Consider the following 26,788-nt stretch of genomic DNA (forward strand, 5'->3'; position numbering starts at 1 on the left):
AGAAGTAATGAACTGTCTAAATTGGATAGCACAAGGTAAGAAACCACTAACTGTGAAGAAATGGTTAAAGAAAACAAAAAGATTCCATCAAATGGGAAGAGATCATATGAGAATAAATGAGATGAGATGGGCCGCAGCTTGGTTGGCAATTTTTTTTGACTTTTTTAGACTAGAAACACCAAGAAAGGGCAAAAAGATGTCTTGTCTATTAAGATGTATCCCTGGGCTTTGTTTCCCTCTGATGTCTTGAAATAAGATTTGAGGACGCAAAGGGTCAAAAGACAAACTTAAGTCAACACAAGATGAGACAAGATGAGAGAAGACAACTCAAAATGAGTCACGACGAGATGAAATGATGACGCGAGACCAGATGACACAGTAATGAATCAGTGCAGACTTCACTGATCCTGTAATGAATGAGATGAGACCAGACAGACAAATGAGACAAAATGAGAAATGACAAAAATGGAAACAACATTAACCCCTGTCCCAATCCTACTAACGTGTTTAACATACAAGCACTACTGACTGGGCTCCCTGGGGACCCCAAGAATAAACCATTTTTAGAAACATTATGGCAACTGTTGTCAAAAGATTATTAGTTATATAATCAATGTCATGAAAAAGTATCTTTTATTATTATTAGTAGTAGTAGTAGTATTTAGGACCATGCATATTTGCATATTTCATAAATGAAAATATATGCTTAAAGAAAGGAATCTGTGTCTGCTGCATGTGTGTCATGTGTGTCTACCCCTTCTGATGGCTTGTGGTACTTTAAATAAGGAGCCGTGGTAAACATGAACTCAATAAATGGTTCCACCTATTAAAACTACTTAGACAGAATTGGGTGCTTAGGGGACCACTTGACCCCAATACATTAGTATTTTTAAAAAGCTCTAATTGAAGCAGAAATAGAAAGCAATGCCATGAAGTCATTAGAAACAAACTGATTGACAAAGTCATGAAAAAATTGAATGATAGAATAAAGCACCTGTGATATATGATAAAAAAAAAACTACACCTCTGGTGCCTGCGTATACCCCAGTCAGTAGGATGAGGGAAGGTGAGATAAAAAGAGTGCACAGCAAAAAGAAGACACTGTTGAGACCGAGTCTTTTCAGTTTCCTAATAACTGAAGTCCCCAAGAAGCCCAGAGATCCTTATCGGCAAACCGCGTCCTGTCCCCCTAATCACTGCAGATGTGATAACTGAATTACCCGTCTCCTCTGATCTTTCCATCTGATAGAAAAACTACACTTCCTCCTCTCCAGGGCACAATTCAACTCCAGTGAACTGCCACCATTTCCCAGCCTTGCATCTGCACACCAGCTCTGATCATATCTCGAGTTCAGCAGGAGGAACAGGAGAGATCACACAGAGTCAATTGCCTGTTATGATACATTGGTTAAGAGCCAGCCTTGAAGAGCGATGGGTGCAATGTATGTCATGGCTCATGAGCAGCACACATTTGAATGTGAGCCTCACAAGAAGTTAACGGTCAGAGGAGATCTGAGCGGTGAGCAAGAAAGGCATAAACATTCTTTCAGATCATTTGAGAGCATTGTAAGATTTGTTCACAGAAAACCAAAACACAACTACAGATATTGTATGAAATCATTGAAATTGTTCAGAAAACCTTAGCTTTACCAACAAAGAATGCACAGAGATTAAGTTGACTTGACATTTTTAACCAGAAGACATCAATAAAACAATGTTTGTCTTAAAACTTGAGTTACTCTTTAAAAAATACAGCCAGAGAGAGAGGTAAAAGTTGCCCTGCGCTGGCTTAGCACAAAAGCATTTTGTGGGCATAGGTCTGTCAAAGTGAGACTTATTGGTAGTGGTTAGTATTTTAATTGTTTCCGTGCAGCACCATAAAATTCTATACAGCTCTTGGGGAGGAACGACAGCGAAGGTCCATGACAATTCTTTACTGCACCATAAAGAATTGTGAACAATTTTCTGTCATCATCCTGTGATATAGAATGTACATCTGCACCCTGAAATACTGAGTACTGACCTGCTTTGAGGTCCAAAAGTTTGCGTTATTGAATGTTATCCTACTCAGCTTTATAGAAATGTGCCTGTTGTGTTACAGCAGAATTGATTATTGCCACATAGCCCTCCACCTTTCTCATCCCCTCCAAAGGAGAGATACAAAATGATAACAGATAGCCAGTTAATGAAGCATGATTGATTAAAGAGCCCCACAGGGAGAGGTTGTCAAACGCCGCAGACAGTAAACCTTTTTTTTTCATTTGTGTCATCCTCTGTTCACTTTGAGCTGGAGGCAGGAGATGCACAAAGAACAAAGGCAGGGAGGGAGATGTTGAGCCACGGGGTGAACTTGAAGGAGATCAGACAAATTTGCGAAACAAAAAAATGAAGATAAACAAAGAAAGGTTTTATCTCACCATGACAGAACTCTAAAGTAGGAGGTTCGAAGCAGAATTAGGACCTTATTAATTGTACAGGCATATTTTAAACGCCCGGGCAAGTGACCTGCTCTAATATGAATTCAGAATGGCATGAAAAACCAAAACATTATCATCATCTCAGCGTAAAAAACAGGCCATTAGACCCCCACATTAAACCCCTGCACACACTCACACTATTAACCCCACAACCCACCTCCAACAGGCACGTACAATGAATCAGCTTTGCAACTCTGCAACTTCCTTTTCATTTCACGTCTCTCCTTGTGACCCTCCATCTCTCCCTCCGTGCTTTGATCAGGAACCCTCGGTGAACAGACGCAGGATTTACATCAGTGGAGGCAAGTTGCTCTCATCACTTTGCTGTGCCAAAGCTCTTTCTATCAGCAGAGCTTTTGAGGCACCCAACATGGAGGAGAATTACATCAGCTCTTACGGCGCAGTTTTTCTGTCAGCTAGACTATGACTGTGTCTCAGAGCTGGTAAATTATCCCTAAGTGCTCCTTATTTGACCTCAGATTGATTTGTTGGGCGTAAATCCTACCGCTGTATGTGCGAAAACTAAAATGCTCTAATGGAAGTGTGAAAACAGTCTTTTAAAGCTTAGTAATTTAGTTTCTGTCAACAAATCAAACATTGAGAGAACAATAAATTACTATTACCTGCTTTGCAGATGGTGTTTATAGAAATTAATGCAATCCCCCTGTGATATGGAGATTTTCAAAGAACAGTTGCATTTCTCTCATGCTGTTGATCAAACAGCATGCTGTTTGGCTGTAATTTAAAGCTTTTTAAAGTCCTCATGATATAGGATCTGTTTTACTCATTAAAAATTCATTAAAATTCATTAAAAATGAGTTTATTCAGTTAATTCTTCACAACCTTAACTTGTGATCTATCTTAAGATATCAATTAAACAATGTATCTTTGGAAAAATACTTGTTTTTTCTTTTATCCAATCAAACATCCAACCAACTCTAATGTAAAGATGGACGCTATGACAGCTCCCCAAAAGGGAAGCCAAAACATCTTGACCGCCCCCTAGTGGCCGGCTGCTGTATAGGTCATAGAGCGCGCCCCTTCTACGTTAGCAGATGGGGCCAAACTAAAAAAGTAAAGTGCATGTTAAATACATTTTTCCCAAGATGGTTTCATTTTAGGTGGTTCTTGTCACGTGGATGCATGTTCAAATGTTATTTTTTCTGCTAAGTTTGGTTTTAATTAATCATTTGATGATGTAAAAAAATGGGGTGTGGCATCATGATTGACAGCTAATCATGACCTGCAGCTGAGTCGAGCAGGTGTCGATACTACGACTCCAGTCCCGATCACTACTGTGCAGACTCTGCCTCATCACCAGCGCAATATGGCCGTGCCCATATCTGCGATATTTTGGCTTCATTTTTGTAAAGTGTGAGAAAGCGGAGACGTGCAGTCCATCTTTATATACAAACACATACATACCCAGTGGATGTATGCTGTGGACTGGCTTGTTGAGTTGCTCCTGTTCTTGTAATGGTTTTGAGATGGCAAATTCAAATAAACAAGAGTCTTTTCACATTTTTCATGTCCCATATGTCCCAAATGAGCCAATAAAAAAAATTATAAAACCTTCACATAAAAGAAGAATTCTAAAATCAATAACCAGTAACACCTAATCAATAATCATCTACATTATATATATTATTATTCTTAAGGAAGATTTTTGGATGTTCATCTGGGTTGCTGATCCAAGTGCCTCGAACACAGATGTGCCCCATTGTTTGAACAGACTTAATCACATAATGGGGGTCCCCTAATACAAATACTGTACATGAATTACTGCGGCTGTATGAAGAATGATCAGAATGTGTTCATAGCAGACCAGATGGTTGCAATTGTGCCAGCGCCTAACTAGCGCCGAGCGATTATATGTGATGATAAGTTGCTTCTCAGTTGAAAGCCTATCATTAGTGCTTTAATTAAAGCAGTAGCCAGGGTGGGTGACACTGTCTGCCACAGATTCCTCGTACCCATGGGGAGGGGGGTGTCCACACTCGTTCTCTTTCTGTCAAAGCCACGTGGTGCATATGTGTGCCACATGAATCTCTTTTTCCTTTCGTGTAAGTAGCTTTGTATACACACACACACACACACACACACACACAGATGGCAGTGTCTAAAACTGGGGGCAACCAGTGTCGCCTTGTGTGGTCGAGCGTCTAGACTAAGTGGATGCCCAGTGGCACTTTTCTTAAAAGGGATGGCTGGGGAGAGAGCAGTGAAGAGTCTTCACTGAATTAAAGCAGCCTTTCACTGTCGTTAAGACACAACTATCGAACTCACTGCAAACTCTATTGCTCTGTACTTTGTCCAAAACTGCAAGTGCACAGTCATATTTATTGTATGTGTATTTGAAAAGCAGAGACTTTTAGTCACATGCTGGCCCATCCTTTGCTGCTCCGTGTTCCCTAAAGACAGTTTTCATTACAAAATGGAAATAAGCACTGTTCTGTGCATTTGACCCGAGTACAAAAACAGAAAAAAGCTATAATGCCATATGTACAAAGTACAAGTGGATAGTCGGGGCTCTGTGTGACTGGCCTAGTTTTGGAGGATGCAGATGGATTAATAAAACATGGCTGGGAATAGATGCTATACCCCAGACCTGATTGGAGAGTCAGAGGAGGACAAAGTTGCCTTTCAACACTTTTAATGTTTTCATTCAGGATTTGTAGGTACCTTAGACCCTCATATCACCCAACGTACGCTGATGGTAAAGTGTTAGAGCCCCGCGTCTCAAGTGGCACAGTTACTATCATCATTTAAATTACGTCTTCAAATACTTCCTCCTATACATTTGCTGATATGTGGTATGTTTAATTTTCTATCCGATAATGTGCATTCTTAACCCTCTGTTTGCTGGCCACATTCATGTTTGGTGCACAGTGTAGGAGACATTTTTATTCAGTTCCCCTGGACGGGAATATTCCTGATTGGCCAAATCCAACAAATTATGTTATTCTTCAATGTTTTTAGGCCTGAAACTGAAGGGAAAAAGGTCATGAAGCACGAGAAAGAGGAAAAAGTAAATACTTGAAGGCCAAGCAGAGCATCACCAGGGACGATACCATGTGTCTGGTGATGTCTGTTGGTTCCAGGCGTTAGCCAGGACTTTCTTGTTTGAAATGGATGTACATCAGCTATCTTTCAGTTAGGTAAATTATATCAATTTCATCTGACACAGATACAGCCTCCTCAAATACAGTACACACTTTAACCTCCTAGTCATTGTTTCTTCACACATCTAATATCCTGGAGTACAGAGCCAAATAATAAAAATGTGTCACTGTCTGAATACAGTGTTTACTCAGCCTAGCCAAAAAAAAGGCAGGATCTTAAAATAATTGCTTTAGAGAAAGCACACCACTTAATTCTGACCTTCTTTGTGCCTCCCTCCCCTTCTCTGCAACTCACTGTCTCTTAAAGAGCACTTTGAAAGCACCAGGCATCTGGCAGCACCCTTATTAAAAGAATATACAGTTAAATTGAGTGCCATCAATACCACTAAACTGCAGGCGCTGTATAAAATGTCAATCAGCGTCCTTGAGAGGATGGCAATCGACTGCTGCTGGAACGAGCTGATTTGAATGCTCCTTCACTTTGTTAGTGTCTCAGGATTTATAGAGGCTGGTGGGAGAGTTGACTTGATATCAGGCAAAATGAAAGAAAAAAACACAGCAAACAATGGCTCGCTCCTTCTACCGACAGAGTTCCATTTATACAGGTGTCATTTTTCCAAAAACCCAGTGCAGGTCGGAGATCTTTTCATTTAATAACTGCCAGCGCAATTCACAACGTCGTGTTTGTTATTCGTAGCTGGCCTTGCTAATGCAGACGGCAAAATCACTCATGAAATTATAGCTGTAAAATGAAACTTTTAGAAAAGATAGATCATTTCTCAGCTAGCATGGCTGCTCTGTTCTCCTGTAAGTATATCAGAATGAAACTAAATGTTGTCCTGGGACTTTTTTGGCAATTGCATAATAAAAACAAGTGATTTATCCACCCTATTAGTTTGATTCCAGCCTCAAGGAAAGTCCCAGCAAGATTGCTTCAGTCAAATCGAAATTTCCTTCATGTACATGACAACTAAATTCCCTTTTTCGCTGAAGTATATTTCTCTGTTATGACTTTTAATCAAGAAAAAAAAGAACTTGAGTGTTTTCTATAATTGCTCCGGCATCATTCCTGAAAAGCCTTTTTCCATATTTTACGTAGCTGAAGAATGTGATCCCAGAGAGTTCAGTTACAGTAAGTGATAACATGAAGTTTAACCTGATCCTTTATTGAAACAAAGTTTGACTGATGGATGTCATTTCAGACAGTTTGGGTGTGTTTAGTCCAATGGAACGAGCTATCCAAACACCTCAAGCTGTTTAAATGAATGCTCTACAGCACAGTAACCACCAGCAGAAAATGAAGATGAATGACCCAGCTATGAAAAACATTCCTGGGTCAAAGTTCACACATCATCTCATATGCAGCCACTGACTCTCTCAGCCTGTAATCCACTGTGCTAGACTCAATACAAACACAATCCTATACGGGTCAAGTGTAGTTTTGAAGCAATAATACAGCACAGTATCGGCCACAAGGCAAACATGCACATATGCGATGCACTGTTAAAGCTTCCTGCTTGGCCCAAAGCCAGAGGAAAGCTTTATTTATTGACATCTGAGGCAGAGAAAACAAAATATCTCAAATGTTTTAAATCCAATTGGATGCAATGCAGTCATGATCATCATATCTGCCATTACCGCTGCTGCTCCAGAAATGAAATCTCAGACTCATCTTGTACCCTATTAGCTGAGCATTACATTACAGTCTAGGGAAGGTCAAGGTGACGTGTAGACTTGTTCTGCTCTCCTCCTTGACACGCAGAATTAATTCACAGCAATAGCTGCAAAGTTGCAATTTCCTTTAATTTGCTGGGAAGGCACATGCTGCCGGGGTCTCGGCGGGGAGAAGTCAGCCTTTCACTTGTTCTCCCTCTGCCTCCCCCGCTTCTTTATTTGTCCCCCTTTGTCCCCTGCCACTTTCTCTATGACCCTCACTAAATGCACCATAGACAACAAGCCTGACGATATGAAGCCTAGAAATGTTCCACTGAGAATGATTCTGTTTTCCAAATGGCCGTGGTATTGTTTTGATTTCCTGGCTTTTAGCAAAGTGCTTCATATTTACAGTGCACTTACTGGTCTCAATGAATAAATATTGGGCAATTCTGAATGATGTTACTGTTGTGGACTATTAGTGTAAATCGCGGTAGCTTGCTGGGCCGGATTGGATGCTGACATTAAAAAAGAAAAACAGCTATTGTATAGTAAGGAGCACTTGTTTTTGTGCTCGGTATGAGCTAAATATTACATCTAGACACGCTTTTCTTCAGGCTTTTTTTTTTTTTTTTTTATGAACACCATCTTTTATGTAGCAAAGAGGAGATTTATAAAGTAGCCTATTTTTTTGTAGTCGTAGCCTAACATTTCCCTTTGCAGCTCAATACACAAAAGATAAAACTAAATAATTCATATGCAAAACTTGTACTTAACGTGTATCATCCTATAAAATGGTTGGTTTGTTCTCCAAACCGGCTAAAATTGTGTTGTCAGCACAGGCAGGTTGGACCATAAGTGCTTACGTCTGCTTATACAGCTCCACCCGGCTAAGAGCTGCCCCCCAGCACCACCCTTACACAAAACAAACGCTCCCTCATGTGTCTGTTCATCATCACAAATACCTCTCCATCACAGGAATGGGAAGCACATCATGGGCTGCCTGAGTTATGACCCTTCCTGTGAATACAGAGAAGAAGGTTGTATCCCACAATGAATATATAGTGGGAAAAAAATAGAATAAAATGGAGACTGTTTTGCTGACACATCTGCAGCGGGTTAGTACGCTGCCAACTGGCAGCTATGACGATGATGACATATTGACAGAGGCTCCACGGGGATACTCCCAGCTCCATCGCTTTGCTGGGCTTGGAGCAGGAGATTTCTGCTTTGGGGTCTCGTCAGGGGAAATCTAGACGGGGTTGATGACGCCTGCGGGCCTCTTGGATGAGGATGGATGAGGACATTTGGCTGTCAGCGGTGAGAAGGCCTATCTGGCTCTGTCAGAAGTCCTCAAGGGAGAGAGAAGACACTTGGGGCCTGGTCTCAACTGGCAAATGTGGACTTCCTCACATGCATTCCTCATCATCTTCATCTTTCACAGGTTGGAATTTGAGATATTTTGTCTCTGAGTTGCTTTATAAATGTCAGAATGCCTTCATTTTGGAGAGAAATTGTCTTTTTTTCGATGATCGATTGCTGTATTAGTGCAGAATGCACTTGCTATTCTTCCCTGAGCTCTAGTGTCTAAAAATCATGCTATTTTCATGGAGGTAGGTGCACATAGTGTAGATGTGCCAAGGGAGCCACTTTAGGTGATTGGGAAGAACCTACAGTCATTGATTTCACTGTCTCTTTTCTGTCTGTGTTGTTAAGGGCCTTCAGGGCAGCAGTCTGGTATCACCACAACAAACACACTGTGGGGGGTGAGCAATCCACAGGCCAGTCTACAGGGTGCTTTATCAATCAATACGACCTTCTGCTACAGCACTGATTTTTGACTTCGTCTTTGCCTTCACCCTCCAGCATCTCTTCCCCACAGCTGCCCACTGGGTAATGTAGGCTTTTAACACCCACAGAGCTGAAGCAGTCTGTGCTCATTATATTATATTAGTGTGTGTCCTTTAAAAAAGATAGCAGTGGGTTAACATAATGATGTGAGGTACGATTCAGCGCAGCCAGCACAGTATATTTGCAACCTACTGGCATGACACTGAATTGTTGAGTCAGTCCTTGGTGAGCCATTAAAATCAGTCCTAGAAAATCTCAGGAAGACGCTGAAACAAGAAATGGGTTTAATAAACGACTACAGCCATCTTGGGAATTGGAGTCTGGAATGTTTTCATTTTCTAATTGGGTTACGTGGGCTCAGCGAGGAAGTTGTCAAGCTTCAGGGGTTTTTATTTGTGCCTGGCCGTCATATCACAACCCACAGCGGTGACCCTCGGCGTGACGCCCCCATGAGGCCCTTTAAGGTACAGCTGTCTGATGAGTCAGTCCAGAAGCCCGGTTTTCCCAGAAAATCCCAGGTTCTGAGGTGATAGGGTGACAGAAGGCAAGGGGCCACACAGTTTGGTATTATGGGAAGGTTTTACTGCTCCTGAGGTCGGCTTAGTGACTGCCGAGGAAAAGTAGCAGCCACACTCGGCACGTCACTCTCAACTGTGAAGGATAAAAATCACAAGCTGATGATTGTACTGTGGATGGTGCATCCTGTGGACGCCGACATATACAGAAACCCACCTGCGCACATTTTGAAACTGTATGTGACTGTAATGTTATCCTTAATCAAGTGTCCCAGTTTAAAATACTTTAACTGCCCAAAGTTTTCATGTGTTTTAGATAAACACACACACAGGTACTTCCATGTTTGTTCATTAGGGACAGGTTTTAAAATCTGATTATCTCATCAGTATTGCCACTAAGCTGCTGCACTTTAGCTGATTATGCTGCATTTGCTCTGAGAAAAGTGTTTGCGCATGAGCTTGAAAATTTAATGAGTCAAAGGTAATAATATGGTCTGACATTGAATTTTCCTATAGCAATCTTGTGTATAGTCCGCAACACTGCTATAATTACAAGGCCACCCTGTCGGCCCAGATGTTGGGATTTTACCAGATGTGCTCCACCTGCTGGGATAAGGACACTGACTTATGACCAGGAGGCCAGAACAACTTTCTTCTTGTCCCCTGCTTTACAGAGACAGAGAGAGCACACACAGCTCACAGCCGCTAATGACATACAAATGGCCAGCCGCTGATGACACAGAGTGTGTTTGCATCTGTGCATATGATCACAGGAAACTGGCTACATGGAACTAATGGTAGTCAACATTTGTACATAATGACTCTCCTGCACAGACTCACAGATGTAGTGTGTGTCTGAAAATCCCATCGTACATACAATGATGTAAATCAATAATCTATCAGTAATGCAGTTTTAGTTATTCAAAATACTACAGAATAATATGATGATGGATATGGAGTGTAATGTTTAGAGTGCTGCCAAAGCACACTTCACCCACCCTTTTGTAGTAATTCTATAGCTGCGCCCCTCCTTATTTTGAACCATAATTGCAGCATTGTGCCGATGTGTCAAATAAGAACACGGTGTGGCAAGCAAATCAATATGAAGAATGTTGAATATTTCACACCGTACACGAAATGAAAGGTTGCGTCCACACAAAAATGCCTGCCCATGCATGACTGCAGGAACGAGTGCGTGTCTGTGTGTATGTGTATGTGTGTGTGTTTGTGTGTGTGTGTGTGAGCCGGTCTAAAGGCAGCTTTGGTGGTGGTGGCTTCCTGGGGAATTGAAATTAATGAGTGTAATCAGAAGCAAACAGCGAGCCAGGCAAGGGCAATTAATACAAGCAAGGCGAGCAGAGCTGCTGGTTTGCTCGGCCAGGCATGGCTGGAGCCGAAGAGATGGAGGATTAAGATGCAACCACAGACGAACTCCACAGCTTTTCCACACGCAGCAGATGTCCACGGAGGGAAGGCGCTGGGAGCCTGGCATCGACACGCATCCACCAACCGGCCACTTGGTCAGCCCAGCCCAATACGAGCTGACAACCTCCTGGCAACATTCTGATAACACCATCTTCTCTGTTTAGTTCGAGGGCCAAGGGAAGGCCCTCACACTGAGGACCCTGCACTGCATACGAAAGGGACCCTGTGCGAAGCTGCACAGTGGAGCTACTATGTGTGAGAGAGGGTGAGAGACAGAGGAACACAAAGAGATAAAGAGAGAGAGAGAGAGAAGGGGGGGGGCACTGTGTGTAAGCTCAACTCAAGTACATCTCAATGTGAGGGACATTTTGGTTACCCCAGTGTCCCCTTCATGCTTTTCTGATTGAAACATCCTTGGCTGCACGCAGTCCTTCAATCATACATATTTGCTTCAGCATAAATAAACACATTGGACCCAGCTGCCTTCAGAAACAGCTCTGCTTGTTGTTCTCTTTAATTGACGTTAAACGAGAGCGTCACCGCCCAGGATCTTTTCACTCAGGCCTTGCTTTGTTGCCTCGAATGGCGTTCGTTCCCCCGGCGGTCTCGCATTTCCACTGTTTACGTGAGATAATGATGCATGTGTAAGGATACACCGCCAGGCCAAGAGAGGGGCTGATATGAACTGTGACGACTGCCTCGTCGGTCCAAACCAATTTGCGTTGAAACGGAACAATGATGTCAGCTCAGACATCGGGGAATGTAATGAAGAGAGACGCTGTAGGGGCAGTGTGGGATGCGCACAGAAAATAAAGGCTCGAACGCGCTCACAACAAGGGCTTAAAGGTCACGTAAGGTCAAACAAACACAAGGCCAAACCTGATTCAACAGATGCCGCAATGTTGTTGAACTCCTTCCCTCTTTGTGTAATGTCTTTAAAATGTAAATGTTATTACTTTGCTTGCATCTTGAGTCTGAGTGGACCTTTCCAGGAAATTACCACTGCTTTGTGGCAGGGAGTGACTGGACAAGATGTTGTGATGTAAGGTCTGTTTCTTTGGGTATTAACAAGAGAGATGTGGGGACTCTCCAAACATCACTATTACTGTTAAGATCAGCTTAAAATGGAAGGATCATATATCTGTGAGGGACAGCTGTATTAGAATTCAAATCTTAATTGAAATAAAAAACAAAATAGCAATATGCCACAGCTGTCTATCAGCTTCATAACCCAAACAAAAAGTAAACATGCAAACCCCTACTCTGCAACAGATAAAACATAAGTTTGTGGATGTGGATTTAACACCGGTGCCAAACACTGTTGACCTCATTCCTTCCTGCTCGAGTTATGTGGTTGATTCTGTGCAGTTTTAGTGTGTACCGGTTTATGAAACACTGCTGGGTTGGAGGGCAAGTCCAACAAAACGACAAAACAACTCCGTCAAACTTTAATTGAATTCTCCTCTAACATGTTTTGTCAGCAGGAGAAATATCATTGCCTATTGACTGATTCTCTTCCCATTCATAAATCCTGTTCTTTATTGTCCAGAGAGCACAGACTGCAGAGAGTATTGTGTCAAAGCCGTCTCTGACACCTTCACGGGTACCGATAAATTACTGACACTTCAATAACTTTTGAAATACGTGCTCTTGTGCCTATGAAAGGCAACAGTTTAACGTGTCGCTCCTTTAGAAGCCCATTACTTTAATGGAGGACAATTCAAACTTGAGAAATTTACAGTTTTCCTCGTGGCTGTGGCCAGATAGAAATTGCCCGGTAACATCAGCTCACTCAGCTTGCTCTCAGGAATTGATGAGAATCCACACGCAATAGTGTTAAAAGCATTTTTTCCCCCCCACGCTTGTGTTGGCCAGGGATCAAAGTCTTTCTTCTCTCTGGTGTAGCTTGTCTGCCCTCTTCTGGACTCACGTTGTCATGAGGTCAAGTCATACCGTCTTTAAACCAAAGGAAAAGAAATATTTATATGGTTTTTGTATAAATGTGTCATTCCAAATCACATTGTAAAATAATACATAAGGACACTACCTCCCTAAAACAAACCCCCATGGAGAAAATGAATAATGAATGAATTAATTAAATTAATAAACACTATTAAGATGAGGCTGATTCCTCATTCTGTATAAAATGCTCGGAAACACTTTAAGGACTCCTTGAACTCCCTGAGAAAACCCTGGTTGTCTCCAGGCCCCTCTTTCAAGAATTACTGCTTTAGGCACATTAAAAATATACACTTTGGCATTAATGGATCTGTAAAGCCATCAGAATGTCAGGGACTGAAAAATGGCTGTATGAAGCCTTTAATAAAGTAATCTTTGATAACTAATGAGGAACAAACCTAACATCCAATCAGAAACTAACAAAGTGAAAGGTGGAAAAAACTGGATTGACAATTAAAGCAGCAGTCTCCATGGTTCACCACCCATAAGCTATTTCAAAGGGCCATGGATCTAAGTTTTAGCATGTTCCTTTATGAGAAACACACTTCCCTATTAGAGGAGGAGGGAAAAAAAAAACTCTTAGAGTCAAAACCCTCACCAGACGCCACTGCAGCGGTATTTTTGAGCGTGTACGTCAGAGTTGCACCCGTGGCCAAACCGCTTATTAAAACGCAGAGAAAGCCAAGTGCCATAAAGACAGAAGGCGAGCAGCTTGTTATTATTCTTTCTGAGAGGTGAACAGGCTGAGATCAATGGCTGCAGTGGTTTCCCCTTACCACAACTATGGCCCAGTAAAGCACAAAGGGCCATGCGGCTCAGACCCATACAGTCACAGATATTAACTATTCCAGGGGCCTTTGAAAACAGCTGCCAAGAATAATTTCCCACATGTAACATTTCCCACCAAAGCCACAGAGTCATACTGGCATATTCTTTACCCCACCAGACATTATATGACTAGGATGACAGAGTAGAATCAATGGAAAACCAGATCCACTTCATAAATGAGAAGTCAATTTTGGAGCTTGTTAAATGTGCTGTAGATTAATCATTTAGTTTTGTCCAATTAATGGTGCATATACAGTACCGTATAGTAGAACAGTCAAAATGCTGTATTCTTCAGCTAAAATGTGGTTAAAAATGAAAAATAAATAAAACAATTATAAAATATGAGTCATCCAGCAATGAAAAGCTGCTATGGAGATAAATCATGTGGTTGCAAAGCCGATGGAGTCTCATCTGTTGCCGCTCAGATGTTTTATAGCACGCAGAGGTCTTGTGCTAATTTTGGAGACGCTGGACCCTCTGACCTTCACCACCCTGATCCCCCTGATGTTTGTCCCGTAGAGCAGGTGAGCCTGAGCCTCCAGTGCGCTGCGATTAGAGACCTGTTGTTTGGCTGAATTTTAACTGTTTTGAGGGGGGGGGGGCTGGACCAGTACATCTGCCTTCCATGTGCCATTTTGGCCAGTACAAAATAAGTGTCAGAAATGATGGTGTTCTCTTCCTGACCACAGCTGGCGAATTTATTTATTTTTACACCCACAGGAACCAGTGTGCAGTGTGAGTCTGAATTGACAGCAGCAATCTAACCTGTGGAAAGGGCATGGCTGTGGCACACTTACACCAAATATTAACACTGCCAACCCAAAAATTAATTAATTGAATTGTTGTTCATTTATTCAATAATTAATTTCAGTTTGGGAAACTATGTCTTCATACATTTTGAGAGCCACCGACAGATCTGCCAGCTACATTTACTGGTGAATGAAGATTGGAAGTCCCAAAAATTAAACAAGAAACCGACGTAAATAAATTACTCTCATCCTTTCTGTTAATGATATAAAACTACATTTCTCTTTGCAGTGAAATACCATGGCAAACATAGAGCTTCACATCTGTGAGAAAAGCTTGTGAGAAATCTCTTTGTGAGAGAGAAAAAAAAGCTTCCGTTCCTCTTTCCAATACTTGAAGCGACTGTACAGGTTTTTCCATGGCCGTCACGACTGTGAGCCATGGGACTGCACAGCATGTGGATTCTGCATCAACAGGTAACAGTAATTCAGGTAAAGCGAGTGTCTGTTCTGTTTTTAACTGAGGCCGAATGAGACTTACATCCATCACACATATTTTGTGCCAAATTACACTGCGCCCCCGGATAAATACATCACACAGAAAACAAACACTAACAGCTTCTCCCTCGAGCTTGTGTGCTGCGCTGTCAAAATGTAAATTATAAGACCGAAACTTCACTTTGAAGCAGCTATTCCACACTACTGCTGGCTATTACAAGATAACTCGCTAAGCATTTATGTCATGACGCTGGCGGACGCCCAGATGGGCTCCGTCTCTGTGGATGGTCCCAGCTACCAGGCCACGGGGCTCGGGGGCGAGGCTGAGCAGGGGGCGCTCTTCCCTGTTCAAGGTCAAGAGACGAAGGCTAACCATAGCAGCACCCAGAAACTCCTCCATCTGTTCACTGCCAGAATATCAGGCATTTACAGACCTTTACATGATGACACTCACTTTGCTGGCTTGTTTGACTTAATACTAATAGGATACATCTGTAAACATAATGGACTGACCTTTATATGAAAGCACAGTGATCTTATGCTCAAAATCAAGTTTAGTTGACTTTGTGTTGTCATATGAACACAGACAATATTTCTTTTCTGCACGAAAGTAATTTGACTGACTTGTGGTGACTGACTTGTCATTATAGATCACAGAAGTGCACACAAATGTTAATATAACCTTTATATTTGATATGATACATATTTACAAAGGCAAACCCATGTCTGTATTCATATTTCATCTTACATAAGGCACAGGATACTATAGCATAACTTGCTTATAGCAAAACAACACAGACATTTTCTGGAAAGCAGAAGGCAATAAAGGAACCTTTTCTCAAATTTTGTCACTCTTAGATGTTACCTCAATGATGTGTCCACCTACCTGTACTCCTGACATGACTGCTGAACCTAAGCTAAGAGAAGGGATTGTGCCAAGTGTTTGGGCGAGTCAGATGAGTGACGAGTAAAGACAGAGCATGCTCAGTCAAATCATCACCGGGTAAAAATGCAGCGAGAAAGTGCGTCATCGACCGCAGAGAAGCTGCAGTTCAACTAAGTTGTAAGTCAAGGCGGGCGCTGCCATCTCTGCCCCGCCCAAAGCTTCCTGTCCTCTGATCTTCAGGTTGACAAACTTGATCTTCCAGCTGTTGTTCTCCAGCGGGGAGCGGATGAGGCCAAATGTTTGCTCAAAGATGCCCAGACAGGCTGCGTCTCTGTGGATGGTCCCAGCTACGGCCACCAGTACCAGGCCATGGGGGGAGGCCAGGCCCCTGAGGCCAGGAGGCTCCAGATTGGGGCTGAGGAGGAGGCGCTCTTCCTTGGTTAAGGCCAGGAGACGAAGGCTGACCAGTTCAGCACCCAGGAACTCCTCCGTCTGTTCGCTGCTGGTTCTGAGAAAGTGAGACACAACTCCATCAGTTTAGATTGAGGTTATTTTGGGCTACTGATGTATGCCACTGTTTTTCTTTGTTCTACTCTAATATTAATGTCAGAAAAAAATCTGTTTTTACTTGAGCTGTAATGACACTGAGAATGGAAAGTGATATTCCTAAATTAAACTTTTTTTTATAGAAATTCTTAACACACTTTCCAAGGAGAGGCCAAACATGACAAACGTGCTGCCTCTGTGTTGTCCTGGCAAAAATACGTAACTGCTGCAAACACTAAGGAGCTAACAAACCACACGTCAATTCCCTCATTGTTAGTGCCGTTCTTACCTAGAGAGGAGGCATAGCTTCACATCTGGCCAGAAGTGTTGTGGTCCCCAGTCCTGAGGCTGCTGGCCCAGCGAGGGGTTCTGACTGTTTAAGAGTTGGAAGAACCACTGGCAGAACTGCTGGCCAAGCACCAGCGGGTCAAAGCCCACCTCAGCCTTCGTGCTTGTGGAATCCGTGGTCTCACTCGTCTCGTCCAGATGGCTGTTGTCATCCACAGCCTTAAAAGGAGATGAGATGTTAATGGTACTCACTTAGAGGACATGTTCCAGTAACACAACAACTGCTAATAACAACAACATTACGGCACATCTGAAACACTTCTGTGACTTGTCCTTATTATGCCAAATGGCGACAGACTTCAGAGAAAGTAAAGCAGGAAAAATCACTTTATGGTAAACAAAACAAAAAGGCCCTGCACACTGTCTGAAGCTTACAACTAGAACACTTTATTCCTCAGACAAATGCTGCCAACGAGGATTTTTAGTGGTTCACAAAGTCAAAAGGGTCTCTCCTCCTTATACAGAGGGCCGGTAATCGTGCATGTCCGTCCATTCTGATTCAGTTTTTTTTTAATTATTCAAACACTAAAAACATCTTAGCATTGGTATTGAGTCATTTAAATCCTCTGAATGGTTGCCATCAGCGATCAGACCTTCATATTATGCCACCTAAAGCGCATCACAGCTGATTTTAGGACTTGTTGACCTGACCTCCTCTCCCTACCTTCCCAGACGACCAAAGCTCCAGAGTCCTTTTCACCAGCTGGTGTTTCTCGGTGCTCGGGAGCATCGCCACACCCTCTTTGGTCAGGTACTTGAATATGAGGTCGCGATGTACTTTCTTCCTTCTCAGGAGCTCCTCGGCATTTTTAGTGAAGGAGATGATCGTTTCCATGGCCTCTGTGTGAACAGATGAACATAAGCTGACATGTGAAAACATTATCAACTAACGTTAAATATCTTAACGTAGTTTATGACTAAGGAGAGAAGACCAGAGCGCATTAACAAGCTAATTATTTTCGGCGGTGGGTATTTTAACAACCGCTCACGCAAACTTTAAATGTATGTAATACTGAATTGATGCGTTTTATATGCTGTGCGTAACTAATGATATCCTAGCTAACGTCCTCTTTGCTATCCGGTGACTCACAGTTTGAAAACATACCAGTAACATTTTCCACAACAATCATCTTGCTCGTGACTGTGTCACTAAGTGACAGTAAGTCGTCTTTTGACATGAACTTCAGTATCTTTGTACATCCTGCGCGCTCCGTTTCTGACAGCCCGGACATTTTCGACACCGCAAAACAATAATTCAAGCTCCTCTTCGTCCATTCGTGTCCTATTGCTAAACTGTCCGTGTAGGAACAAGTTTCAGTCGGAAATTCGTTCCGCACATTGCGCGGCCAGGAAAGACAGGAAGTATCTGTGCTGCATTCAGGACTGTAGGAGTTATTGGCGTCTCAGGCATTGATTACAAAGTAAGTCTCAAGTTGAAACATGTCCAACTGTCTGACTAAACTATCATTATAGCAGATAACAATTTTAAATTAATTCAAGTTCTTTGATTTTCTACATCTGTTTAACAAACCTGATGCGGGGGGGGGGGGGGGGGGGGATTCAATTCATTTCATTTCAATTCAATTCAATTCAACTGTTTTATTGTCATATGTACAGATAAAAACAAGTTTCACCACAATGAAATTCTTGCTTTGCCCTTTCGCCTTCCGTGCTGCTTCAGGATAAAAAAAAATAGATCGTTAAATAGGCCCTCACACTCAAGTACCTCCTGCCAGAGGGCAGAAGAGGTGTGTGCTGGGGGTGGGAGGGGTCCTTGATGATGCTGCAGGCTCTCCTGTGGACTCAGCGGTGGTGGATGATAGTTGACCCTCAACCTGCTCTAGAAGCGTTAGTTTACGAGGACCCCCTGAAGGCACCATAAGACTAGATAGCTAGCTAATATGAGCTGGCCTGCGCAGTGATGATGTGCTACTGTCAGTGCAGCTGGGTAATTTACCTGCCAGACAAGCGACCTCTCAGCTGGCCTTACCCACAAATATATTAACGAATGTGTTTTAATTAACAGGACTAAGGGGATCAGCTGAAGCGATTTAAAACGGAACTCCCGAGCGAAGGTAAAGTGACGTACTGTTATTATATTCGCTAATATGTCCACATTAGCTTGTTAACGCCATTTCAATATTTAGCTAGAGTACGATTAATGCTACATCCAGCCGTAAATAGAGTTACTTATGTCCAGAAAGAAACTGTGTTATGACTTATTTAACCATTGTTGCTAGTTTTGTCTGTTACAATGCCGTTCTGTTATAGAAATAAACATGTGTGTCTCTATACCGAACTCCATTTAAAAGTTGGAGAAATTAATATAGCCCTGCTTGTTTGAAAACATTCACTCCCCTTAAAATTAGACTAGACATTTTTTTCTAAAACAATAAATGCCATTCTACAATTCGGGATTCTCATGCAACCTTACATTGGCTTTTAACTTCTAAATCTAAAATCTAACTACTACTACTACTACTACTTACTAATTGGTTTATCTGCAATCATCTTCCAACAAAACGTGGAAGAAATTGTTATTTCTATCAAATATAACCAACTTACAAGGATTGGGGTAATATAATTTCATGGGGAAAACCTACACAAATTTTAAAATGAGAAAGTTTTGTTGAAAAGTCACTGGTCCGGGGCTATTTAAATGCATATTTTAAGTCTCAATTCCATATTTGATATGTAAATGCTGGTACAACTGGTATCTTCAATAAAGAAGGCAAACCTGTTGAGAAATCAGGACAAAACTTTGACCTATTCTTATGATCTGATATAAACATGGTCATGGTTTCATCCAGCACTTGATAAGCCAAGACTAATATTGACAGACTGCTGACCAAAACTTGTGCCAGGATGAATGAGGAACTCTGCCATTGGCCAACCTCATGTTAAATCTGTAACTAACATTTCACAAAGCTGAAATACACGTCACACTGGCCTGTTTTCATCACAAGAGGAAAGAGGAAATTGCAACAAAAGTTTCACAAATAAAGAGTTTCTTATCTCCTCATAATCACCTCACTAGAAGTTAGTTACAGCAAGATAGCTGATTCAAATGACTAACCAGGAGATACCACTGAAACTGAGGAGTTGATTCCTTCAATATTAAGCTGTTATAAGTATTATAATTACAATTAGAAAGAGAAAACACTTCCTGGTACACACTTCCTAGGACATAGAGGCAGACCGGTTTTGTAAACATCAGCATTCGTCAGATCTCGTAAAACAAGGGGGTTGAAAGTCAAAAACAATCTTGCGTGTTTAACCGTAAATGTAGATATGCATGCTTAAATAGGCAATACAATGTATGCACCTCCACATCTATACACATGCACATGAAGAATAAAGCTTTATAATGCTCTCTCTTAGAGATCAACATATCACACGTAGAACCACCTGCTAACCCAAAAAACGACGATAGTTTCAGGCTTCATTTAGGCCAAAGGGTGTATCTAATATGCTCCACATTTAAATAGAGACTTAACATAGTTATTAGATGCTAGAAAAAGCAATCGTTGTGTAATCCCCACTTACTCAGTAGCCCAGAGGCAAAGATTTGGAAATTTGTACACATGTAAAACAGAATATTATTGGAAAAGCATGGAGCTCAGCCTATTTTCTCTGGACAGCCAAAACTTTAAGCTATTCGCTCTCTTGTCTTTCTATTATTGCTGCAGATGGGGGAGTTTGACAGCAATGCTCTGGGCCGGGTGACGGTGTACTCCATCCAGGGCTGCCCACACTGTGTGCAGGCTAAGGCCACCCTGGGGCGTCTGGGAGTACCAGTATGTGACGTGGACGTGGGGAGGCATCCAGAGCTAAGAGCCCGGGTGAAGGAGCTGACAGGACGCAGCTCAGTCCCTCAGATCTTCTTTAACAGCGTTCATGTTGGGGGCAACGATGACCTACAGAAACTGGTGAGGAGCAGTGGAAACGCCTAAAGACACTATTTCCCCATTTGACTAATGAACATGTGTTATCTACAGTGTCAGGAAATCCATATTGCATCTATTATTAATCAGAATTGTGTGTTTAAACTTATGTTTGTGTTTGTATCCGTTTCGCTTCCTCAGGCTCCTGAGGAGCTTCAGAGGTTGGTGAATCTGGTGAAGGAAGAGCCTCTTCCAGCAGATGCTCCACCGCTGCCAGAAGAGAATCAAACAGAGGAGACGACTGCAGAGACTGATGAGGGTGAGGGATTTACTGCTCCGACAAAAAGTACAGAGTTTTAGTTTTTTTTCCCAGAACGCTGTGTTGCCTCTACATGTGAGAACTGCCAATTATACCACATGAGGAATTAGGTGCAGGAAAAGACTTAATCCTGCAGCCCTTAATGCCTTAACCTGTCCTTAATGAACAGTTCATGGTGTGTTGAACTATTGTTGTACAGGGTTTTCTGTCATGTGGGTGGATTAATTGCTTAATGTTGAAGGCTTTGTTTCAGACTGGTTTGGTCTGCTCGATGGTGTAATCAACCACACTGAGGGGAAAACTTCCTTAATGTGACGTATTGACTCTGATGAACCATGATTAGAGCCATAGGTGACAGTTAGTGCTGGCATATATCGACATGGTGTTATGTTTGGGTAACAGCAGGTGTGTGTGTGTGTGTGTGTGTGTGTGTGTGTGTGTGTGTGTATGCATGCGCTCATCTTGTGTCACTCATGCCAACACAGACAGTTGATACAGGAAACATGACACTGTGGATGAGCTCAGCAGCACCAGGCTGCCTCACAGCACCTCGTTATATGTGATTATTACTCTCCCCACACCATGTAAACAAAGTCTTTCCAAAGGGACGCTCACGCAACCTTTTGCGACGAAATATTTGAATTCAGTCAGTGTTTGCTTTGATGCAGTGGTCGCTGCAGTGAGCAGCATGCTAGCAGCTATGTTTTGGTAGAGAGGTGCCTAGACAGTGTTAACCTCTGCACCACGGCTGCTTTCGTCCTCGTTTCTGGAAAAAAAAGTACAACATGCTAGATTAGGAGAAGCTACGACCTGTTGTGACCTAAATTATATGCGTCCTTTCACACAAAGCATGTTTTTTTTGCTGTTTTTTGCACACATGCTGGATTGTGTAATTGCACCTATGCTTTAATACAATGTTTCCCAACCCTTGTCCTGGGGGCTCATTGCCCTTCATGCTTTGGTTGTTTCCCTGCTCCAACCTGATTCAAATGAATGGGTCATTATCAGGCTCCTGCAGAGCTTGATGATGAGCCCGTCATTTGAATCTGGAGGGCAGTGGGCCTACACATCTAGGATTGGAAAACACTGCTTTAATGCATATGGGTGTGCACATGTGTATTTTGTGTGTGTTTATACATTTGTGGCTTGGCATATTCCTGCTCTCACAGAGTTTAAGTGTGAGAGAGATGAGTTGGCGGACCTGGTAGAGGACTTCAAACATGGCAGTGTGATTGCCAATCATAGGAGGGGACTGACATTATACAAAAAGAGCTTCACGGGTGATCAACTGGTTGACTGGCTGCAGAAAGAGAAGGGCATGGGTAAGTAACACTGCAGACGTGCAGTAAAACGGGCTTTCAGTGTTGTGTCAGTTTGGTTTTGTGGAAGTGATCAGAACAATATGGAAACTATCTCAAATTGCCCTGAGTCATGCATAGTCAAATCCAGACGCGCCAACCCTGTGACTGTGGCCATGTGTGTGCTAGTCAGGGCTCAGGCCTGTAATGCTGGCCAAGAAATGTTGCAGAAGAAGTACATGGTCAGTGTGCGCAGCTGTGGGAAGCAAGATGGCAGTTTTGGAGAAGGGAAAGACACCATGGACACACTGTACAGGCTGCTGGAGGATGACCCTCATTCAGCCCTCAACGCAGGACAGACGGCAGCCTGCAGTCCCATCCAGGGTAGGTGGGGACTGGAGCAGGCTTTGGGGGTTTACACACATCGCATCCCAGGTTCACGCTTACCGGCGTCCTCCACTGCTGCCTAACTCCTGTTATTTCTTTGCTGCTGGCTTGATATGTGATCCTTTTGGGTTCGCTTGGGTTTGTGTATGATGTCAGTGAGCTTCGTGGTGGTGAGAGCTGAAGTAAGGGTTAATGATATATCTGGTAATGGCTTCATTCCATCAGTGACTTCGACCTCCTGTATGAAGGCTACGGTGTAGTACGAGTACTTCCAGTAGATAAAAGAAAAACCAAATAACGTTATAGCACAACTCAAGGTCCACTTGCTACCTATTTGCAGAGCTTTCAACTGCAATTCCCAGCCCTCATCAGTAGATGGAGCTGAGTCGTCATCACTCGCTGATGGCAGAGAGATACAGTTGAAAGCTCCAGAAAAAGCAAATAAGTTGAACTTACGTTTTTTTGTTTTTTGGTCAGAAATGTTGCTGTATGTGTGATAATATATCGTATAAGAAATGTTTTGGTAAGTTCAGTTTTTTTTTAGTTTGAGAATAGATTCCGACAGAACTGGGCAACTGAAAAATGTCCTGAAAATATATATCACAAATATATCATTAAAGCCTTATTTCAAAACTATGTTCTGCTTCTCTGTGGGGTTGGTGTCAGCTTTTGACGGAATAATACAAAAGTTTTCTGTTCTGTGGTGGTGGTGGTGGTGAGACACAGTGCCTGGCTCTGACCTGTCGTACTTATAACTGAATGTTGCACACCTCCAGAGGCTAACTAACAAGCTAACCTGTGCTGCACAACACACAGGTGACTGTAATCACTGCTTTTCCAAGTGTTAAGTGTTATTATGCTTGGCTGTCTTCTTTCCTTGAATTTATCTGCAATGCACTCTTTTCTCACAGGTAATGTTTCCTAATAATCCTTTATTTTGTACAACGTCGAGGCCTGATCTGTCTGCAGTTTGTTCATTTCACAGTTCTAATGTGACGTCCACTTATGTTACAGCGCCCCGTAACACCCTCCAAATTCCGTCAGTTCTGTTCAGTTGGCTTTCTTGGCATGAAAGTTTCAGAAGCCAAACTAATCCCAGGTCTTTGTTAATGCTTTGAAATGTATTGTTAATATTGTGAAATGCATTTTTTTTTTACATCACCGCAAAACACACAAACCATGTCTTTTTAAAATTGTCAAGGTTCTGGAGCTAGTTGCTCTTAGCGTAGCAACACTCTTATGCAGCATATTGTGTCCAACATTAACTCTCTCTTCCTCTCTCTTTCTCCCTCTCTTTCTCCGTCTCTCTCTCTCCCAGCTTCTGAGCTGTCTTTGCTTTTACGGGAGTTGATTCTGAAATTGTTCTCCGAGCATCTCTCTGCTGATGGCAAGGTAATGTCCTCATTAAGTCTGTGCTCCTGACACTCAGGGTAATCATCCGCACGCGTGATTATTATTCTGTAGTTACCCCCCCCTCCTGTGTTTATGTGGACAAAATGAATGTATTTGCTGTCCTCTCTCCCACAGTGTGTGGACTACAAAGCCATGTCGGTCAACCCTGCCTTCGAGCGTTACTGTGAGCTGGCCATTCAGCTGCAGAGGGTGGAGCTGCTTTCGTTGAATCGAGAGGAGAAGCTGGCCTTCTTCATTAACATCTACAATGCCTTGGTCATCCACGGCTCCCTACGCCTCGGGGCCCCCACCAACATGTGGCAAAGATACAGAGTAGGACCACACAGCTGCATTTAACAGCGTTTCCCCAAAAACACTCTTATTCCTTGTCCTTGTTACATTCCACTATTCATTTTGGGATTTAATCCGCATGTACTGAAGCAGGAATGGACAGTGTTGCATTAAAAATATTTATGTCCAATTTTTGCAGTTCTTCAACTACGTGAGCTACCTGATCGGAGGAGAAGTGTTCACGTTACAGGACATCGAGAATGGTGTTCTGAGAGGGAACAGAAAAGGCATCGCCCAGCTTCTGAAGCCCTTCTCCAAAACAGACCCACGACTACAAGTATTCAGAACGTCCCGTCCAAACTGCAGCTCGACATTTCACTGACTCGCCACGTGGGAGAACTGATCACTAATCTTGAGTTTGACTTGCCATGTTGTCCTCTAGGTGGCCCTACCAGACGCTGAGCCCCTCATTCACTTTGCCTTGAACTGTGGCGCAAAGGGCTGCCCGCCAATTAAAACGTACACTCCACAGGTAAGCAGAGTTCAGAAGTACTTCTCTATATTTGGTCGGTGTTTTTTGATAGTTATGTGTGCCAGTGCTGCTGTCTTTTTTTCACTGTGTCTCAGCTGTGTAGTGATCTTTCATTGATCCCACTGCTGAATCTATGGAACAATTGCATTTAACCACAAGAACTGATGTGTAAATGTTGCCTACGTCCATTGTACAACATGTGTGGCCAATACTAAGAGACTGAATTGTTTGAAATTAGTTCTGATCTGCTCAACCCTATCAGGACATTGACAGGCAGCTTCGCACAGCAGCGGAGGCCTTCCTGGAGAACGACGACGCCTGTGTGGTGGATTCTGGGAAAAAAGAAGTGCGACTGAGTCAGATATTCAAGTGGTACAAAGCTGACTTTGGAGGCACAGATGAGAAGGTAGATTTGACTCCAAACTGCAGTACATGTGCACATATCGAGACGCTGAATCAACATTTAAAAAAACCACTGATATCGTCCTGATAACCTTCCACACAGCCATGAACCTCACTGTGTGTTTACCCCCCCCCCCGTCCTTGTCTCTCATGTAGCTGCTGAAGTGGGTGGTGGAGCACATGGGCGACTCTCCGAAGAAGACCAGCCTGCAGGGCGTCCTCTCCGCTGGGAAGACCAAAGTCAGCTTCCTCCCTTACGACTGGAGCACCAACAGTACCCACTGAGCACGCGCACACAAATGCATACATGTCCAGCTCGTAGGCTGTTAATAAAGATGGACGACGCGTCACCGCTCACAAAAACGAAGCCAAAGTATCCCGAATACGGTAGGCTGCCATTTTGCACTGGCGAGATCATTTGGAGCCAGAGTGATGGAGCAGTATTGACAAGGGCTTGAACACACTGACTGTGGCTCCAAATACACCAGTCCGATCCAATCACAGGTTAGAGTTGGTTGTCAATCAAGACATTACACCCTTTTTTTTTTGTAGCATCAAATAACTAATTAAAACCAAACTGATCAGAAAATAAACACTTCACAGAAACCACCTTTTGGAAAAAATTCTTTGAGGAGTACTTTGAATTTAAATTTGGCCCATGTCCCATCCGCCAACATGGAGGGGGGGGCAGGCTTTATGACCTGTGCAGGGGGAGAGCAGGATATTTTTGCTTCACTTTTGGGGAGCTGGCATGTCGTCCATCTTTATACGCAATCTATGGTCCAGCTATGTGCTGTCTACTGTCCACTATTGAGCTGCACCTACTTAAAAACCAGAGGGTTGGTGACGACCTGTCTGCAGTCCACTGGTCCTCAACCATGCAGATGTTTTTATGCAAAACGAACTGTACATCTAAGTGGTCAGAGGGGCGCGTTTGCATACTCTTCTTGTAGGCGTATCTTCGCTTTAAGGTCTCATTGTTAGCTCCTATGTTTGGAAGTCATGTACGGTATATATGAGTTGTACATTCAAGCTTTATTGGCTTTAAGGAAGAGCCACAGAGAGCCTATTTAATTTGAAAATAGATTTGCATGTAGAAACTTACTGCAGCAGCATAATTAATAGGATGAAATGCACATTAAGGGTTTCCCAAATTAGTTTACAGTCAATTATTGGAGAGAAAACTAAGCAAAATCATACTGTATGCTAATAACAACACTGATCAATATGGCCTCCGTGCTCTGCAGTACTAGTCTTTAAACACCTTGTCAGCAACTCAGGAGTAAAGGATTATTACGACCTTCCCAGTTTAATGAAGCACTCATCGGGCTATTTATGTAGAGTGTTAAATCAGCAGATGGGGATGATAACTGATCCAAACACACTGCCTCGACAAGCCATATCGAAACCCCTTCGAACTTACAGTACA

General features: G+C 42.7%; 2 protein-coding genes across 2 annotated transcripts; one reads left to right on the forward strand and one right to left on the reverse strand.

Moving 5' to 3' along the window:
- Positions 1-15,798: 15,798 nt before the first annotated feature.
- Positions 15,799-18,128, reverse strand: c10h3orf38 (chromosome 10 C3orf38 homolog). Its single transcript, XM_070838480.1, has 4 exons — positions 17,960-18,128; positions 17,519-17,694; positions 16,796-17,013; positions 15,799-16,468 (listed from the first exon to the last, which is right to left on the reverse strand). The coding sequence occupies exons 1-4, from the start codon at positions 18,084-18,086 to the stop codon at positions 16,102-16,104; spliced, it is 888 nt and encodes a 295-aa protein (XP_070694581.1). The 5' UTR covers positions 18,087-18,128; the 3' UTR covers positions 15,799-16,101.
- Positions 18,129-18,743: 615 nt separating this feature from the next.
- On the forward strand, positions 18,744-26,359 carry LOC139208512 (uncharacterized). Its single transcript, XM_070838216.1, has 12 exons — positions 18,744-18,802; positions 18,881-18,929; positions 20,544-20,783; positions 20,940-21,057; positions 22,227-22,379; positions 22,545-22,739; positions 24,061-24,134; positions 24,270-24,467; positions 24,625-24,762; positions 24,868-24,957; positions 25,220-25,363; positions 25,516-26,359. The coding sequence occupies exons 3-12, from the start codon at positions 20,544-20,546 to the stop codon at positions 25,642-25,644; spliced, it is 1,479 nt and encodes a 492-aa protein (XP_070694317.1). The 5' UTR covers positions 18,744-18,802; positions 18,881-18,929; the 3' UTR covers positions 25,645-26,359.
- Positions 26,360-26,788: the final 429 nt, after the last annotated feature.

Source organism: Pempheris klunzingeri, chromosome 10, assembly GCF_042242105.1.
Source record: "Pempheris klunzingeri isolate RE-2024b chromosome 10, fPemKlu1.hap1, whole genome shotgun sequence".
Classification (NCBI taxonomy): Eukaryota; Metazoa; Chordata; class Actinopteri; order Acropomatiformes; family Pempheridae; genus Pempheris; species Pempheris klunzingeri.

Excerpts from the sequence above, each read along its gene's own strand:
- c10h3orf38 (XM_070838480.1), bottom strand. The coding sequence starts at position 18,086 with ATGTCCGGGCTGTCAGAAACGGAGCGCGCAGGATGTACAAAGATACTG. Across the intron at positions 17,695-17,959 it reads TGTTGTGGAAAATGTTACTG|AGGCCATGGAAACGATCATC; the intron begins GTATGTTTTCAA and ends CTGTTCACACAG. Across the intron at positions 17,014-17,518 it reads AGCTTTGGTCGTCTGGGAAG|GCTGTGGATGACAACAGCCA; the intron begins GTAGGGAGAGGA and ends TCTCCTTTTAAG.
- LOC139208512 (XM_070838216.1), top strand. The coding sequence starts at position 20,544 with ATGGGGGAGTTTGACAGCAATGCTCTGGGCCGGGTGACGGTGTACTCC. Across the intron at positions 24,468-24,624 it reads ACATGTGGCAAAGATACAGA|TTCTTCAACTACGTGAGCTA; the intron begins GTAGGACCACAC and ends CAATTTTTGCAG. Across the intron at positions 25,364-25,515 it reads TTGGAGGCACAGATGAGAAG|CTGCTGAAGTGGGTGGTGGA; the intron begins GTAGATTTGACT and ends TCTCTCATGTAG.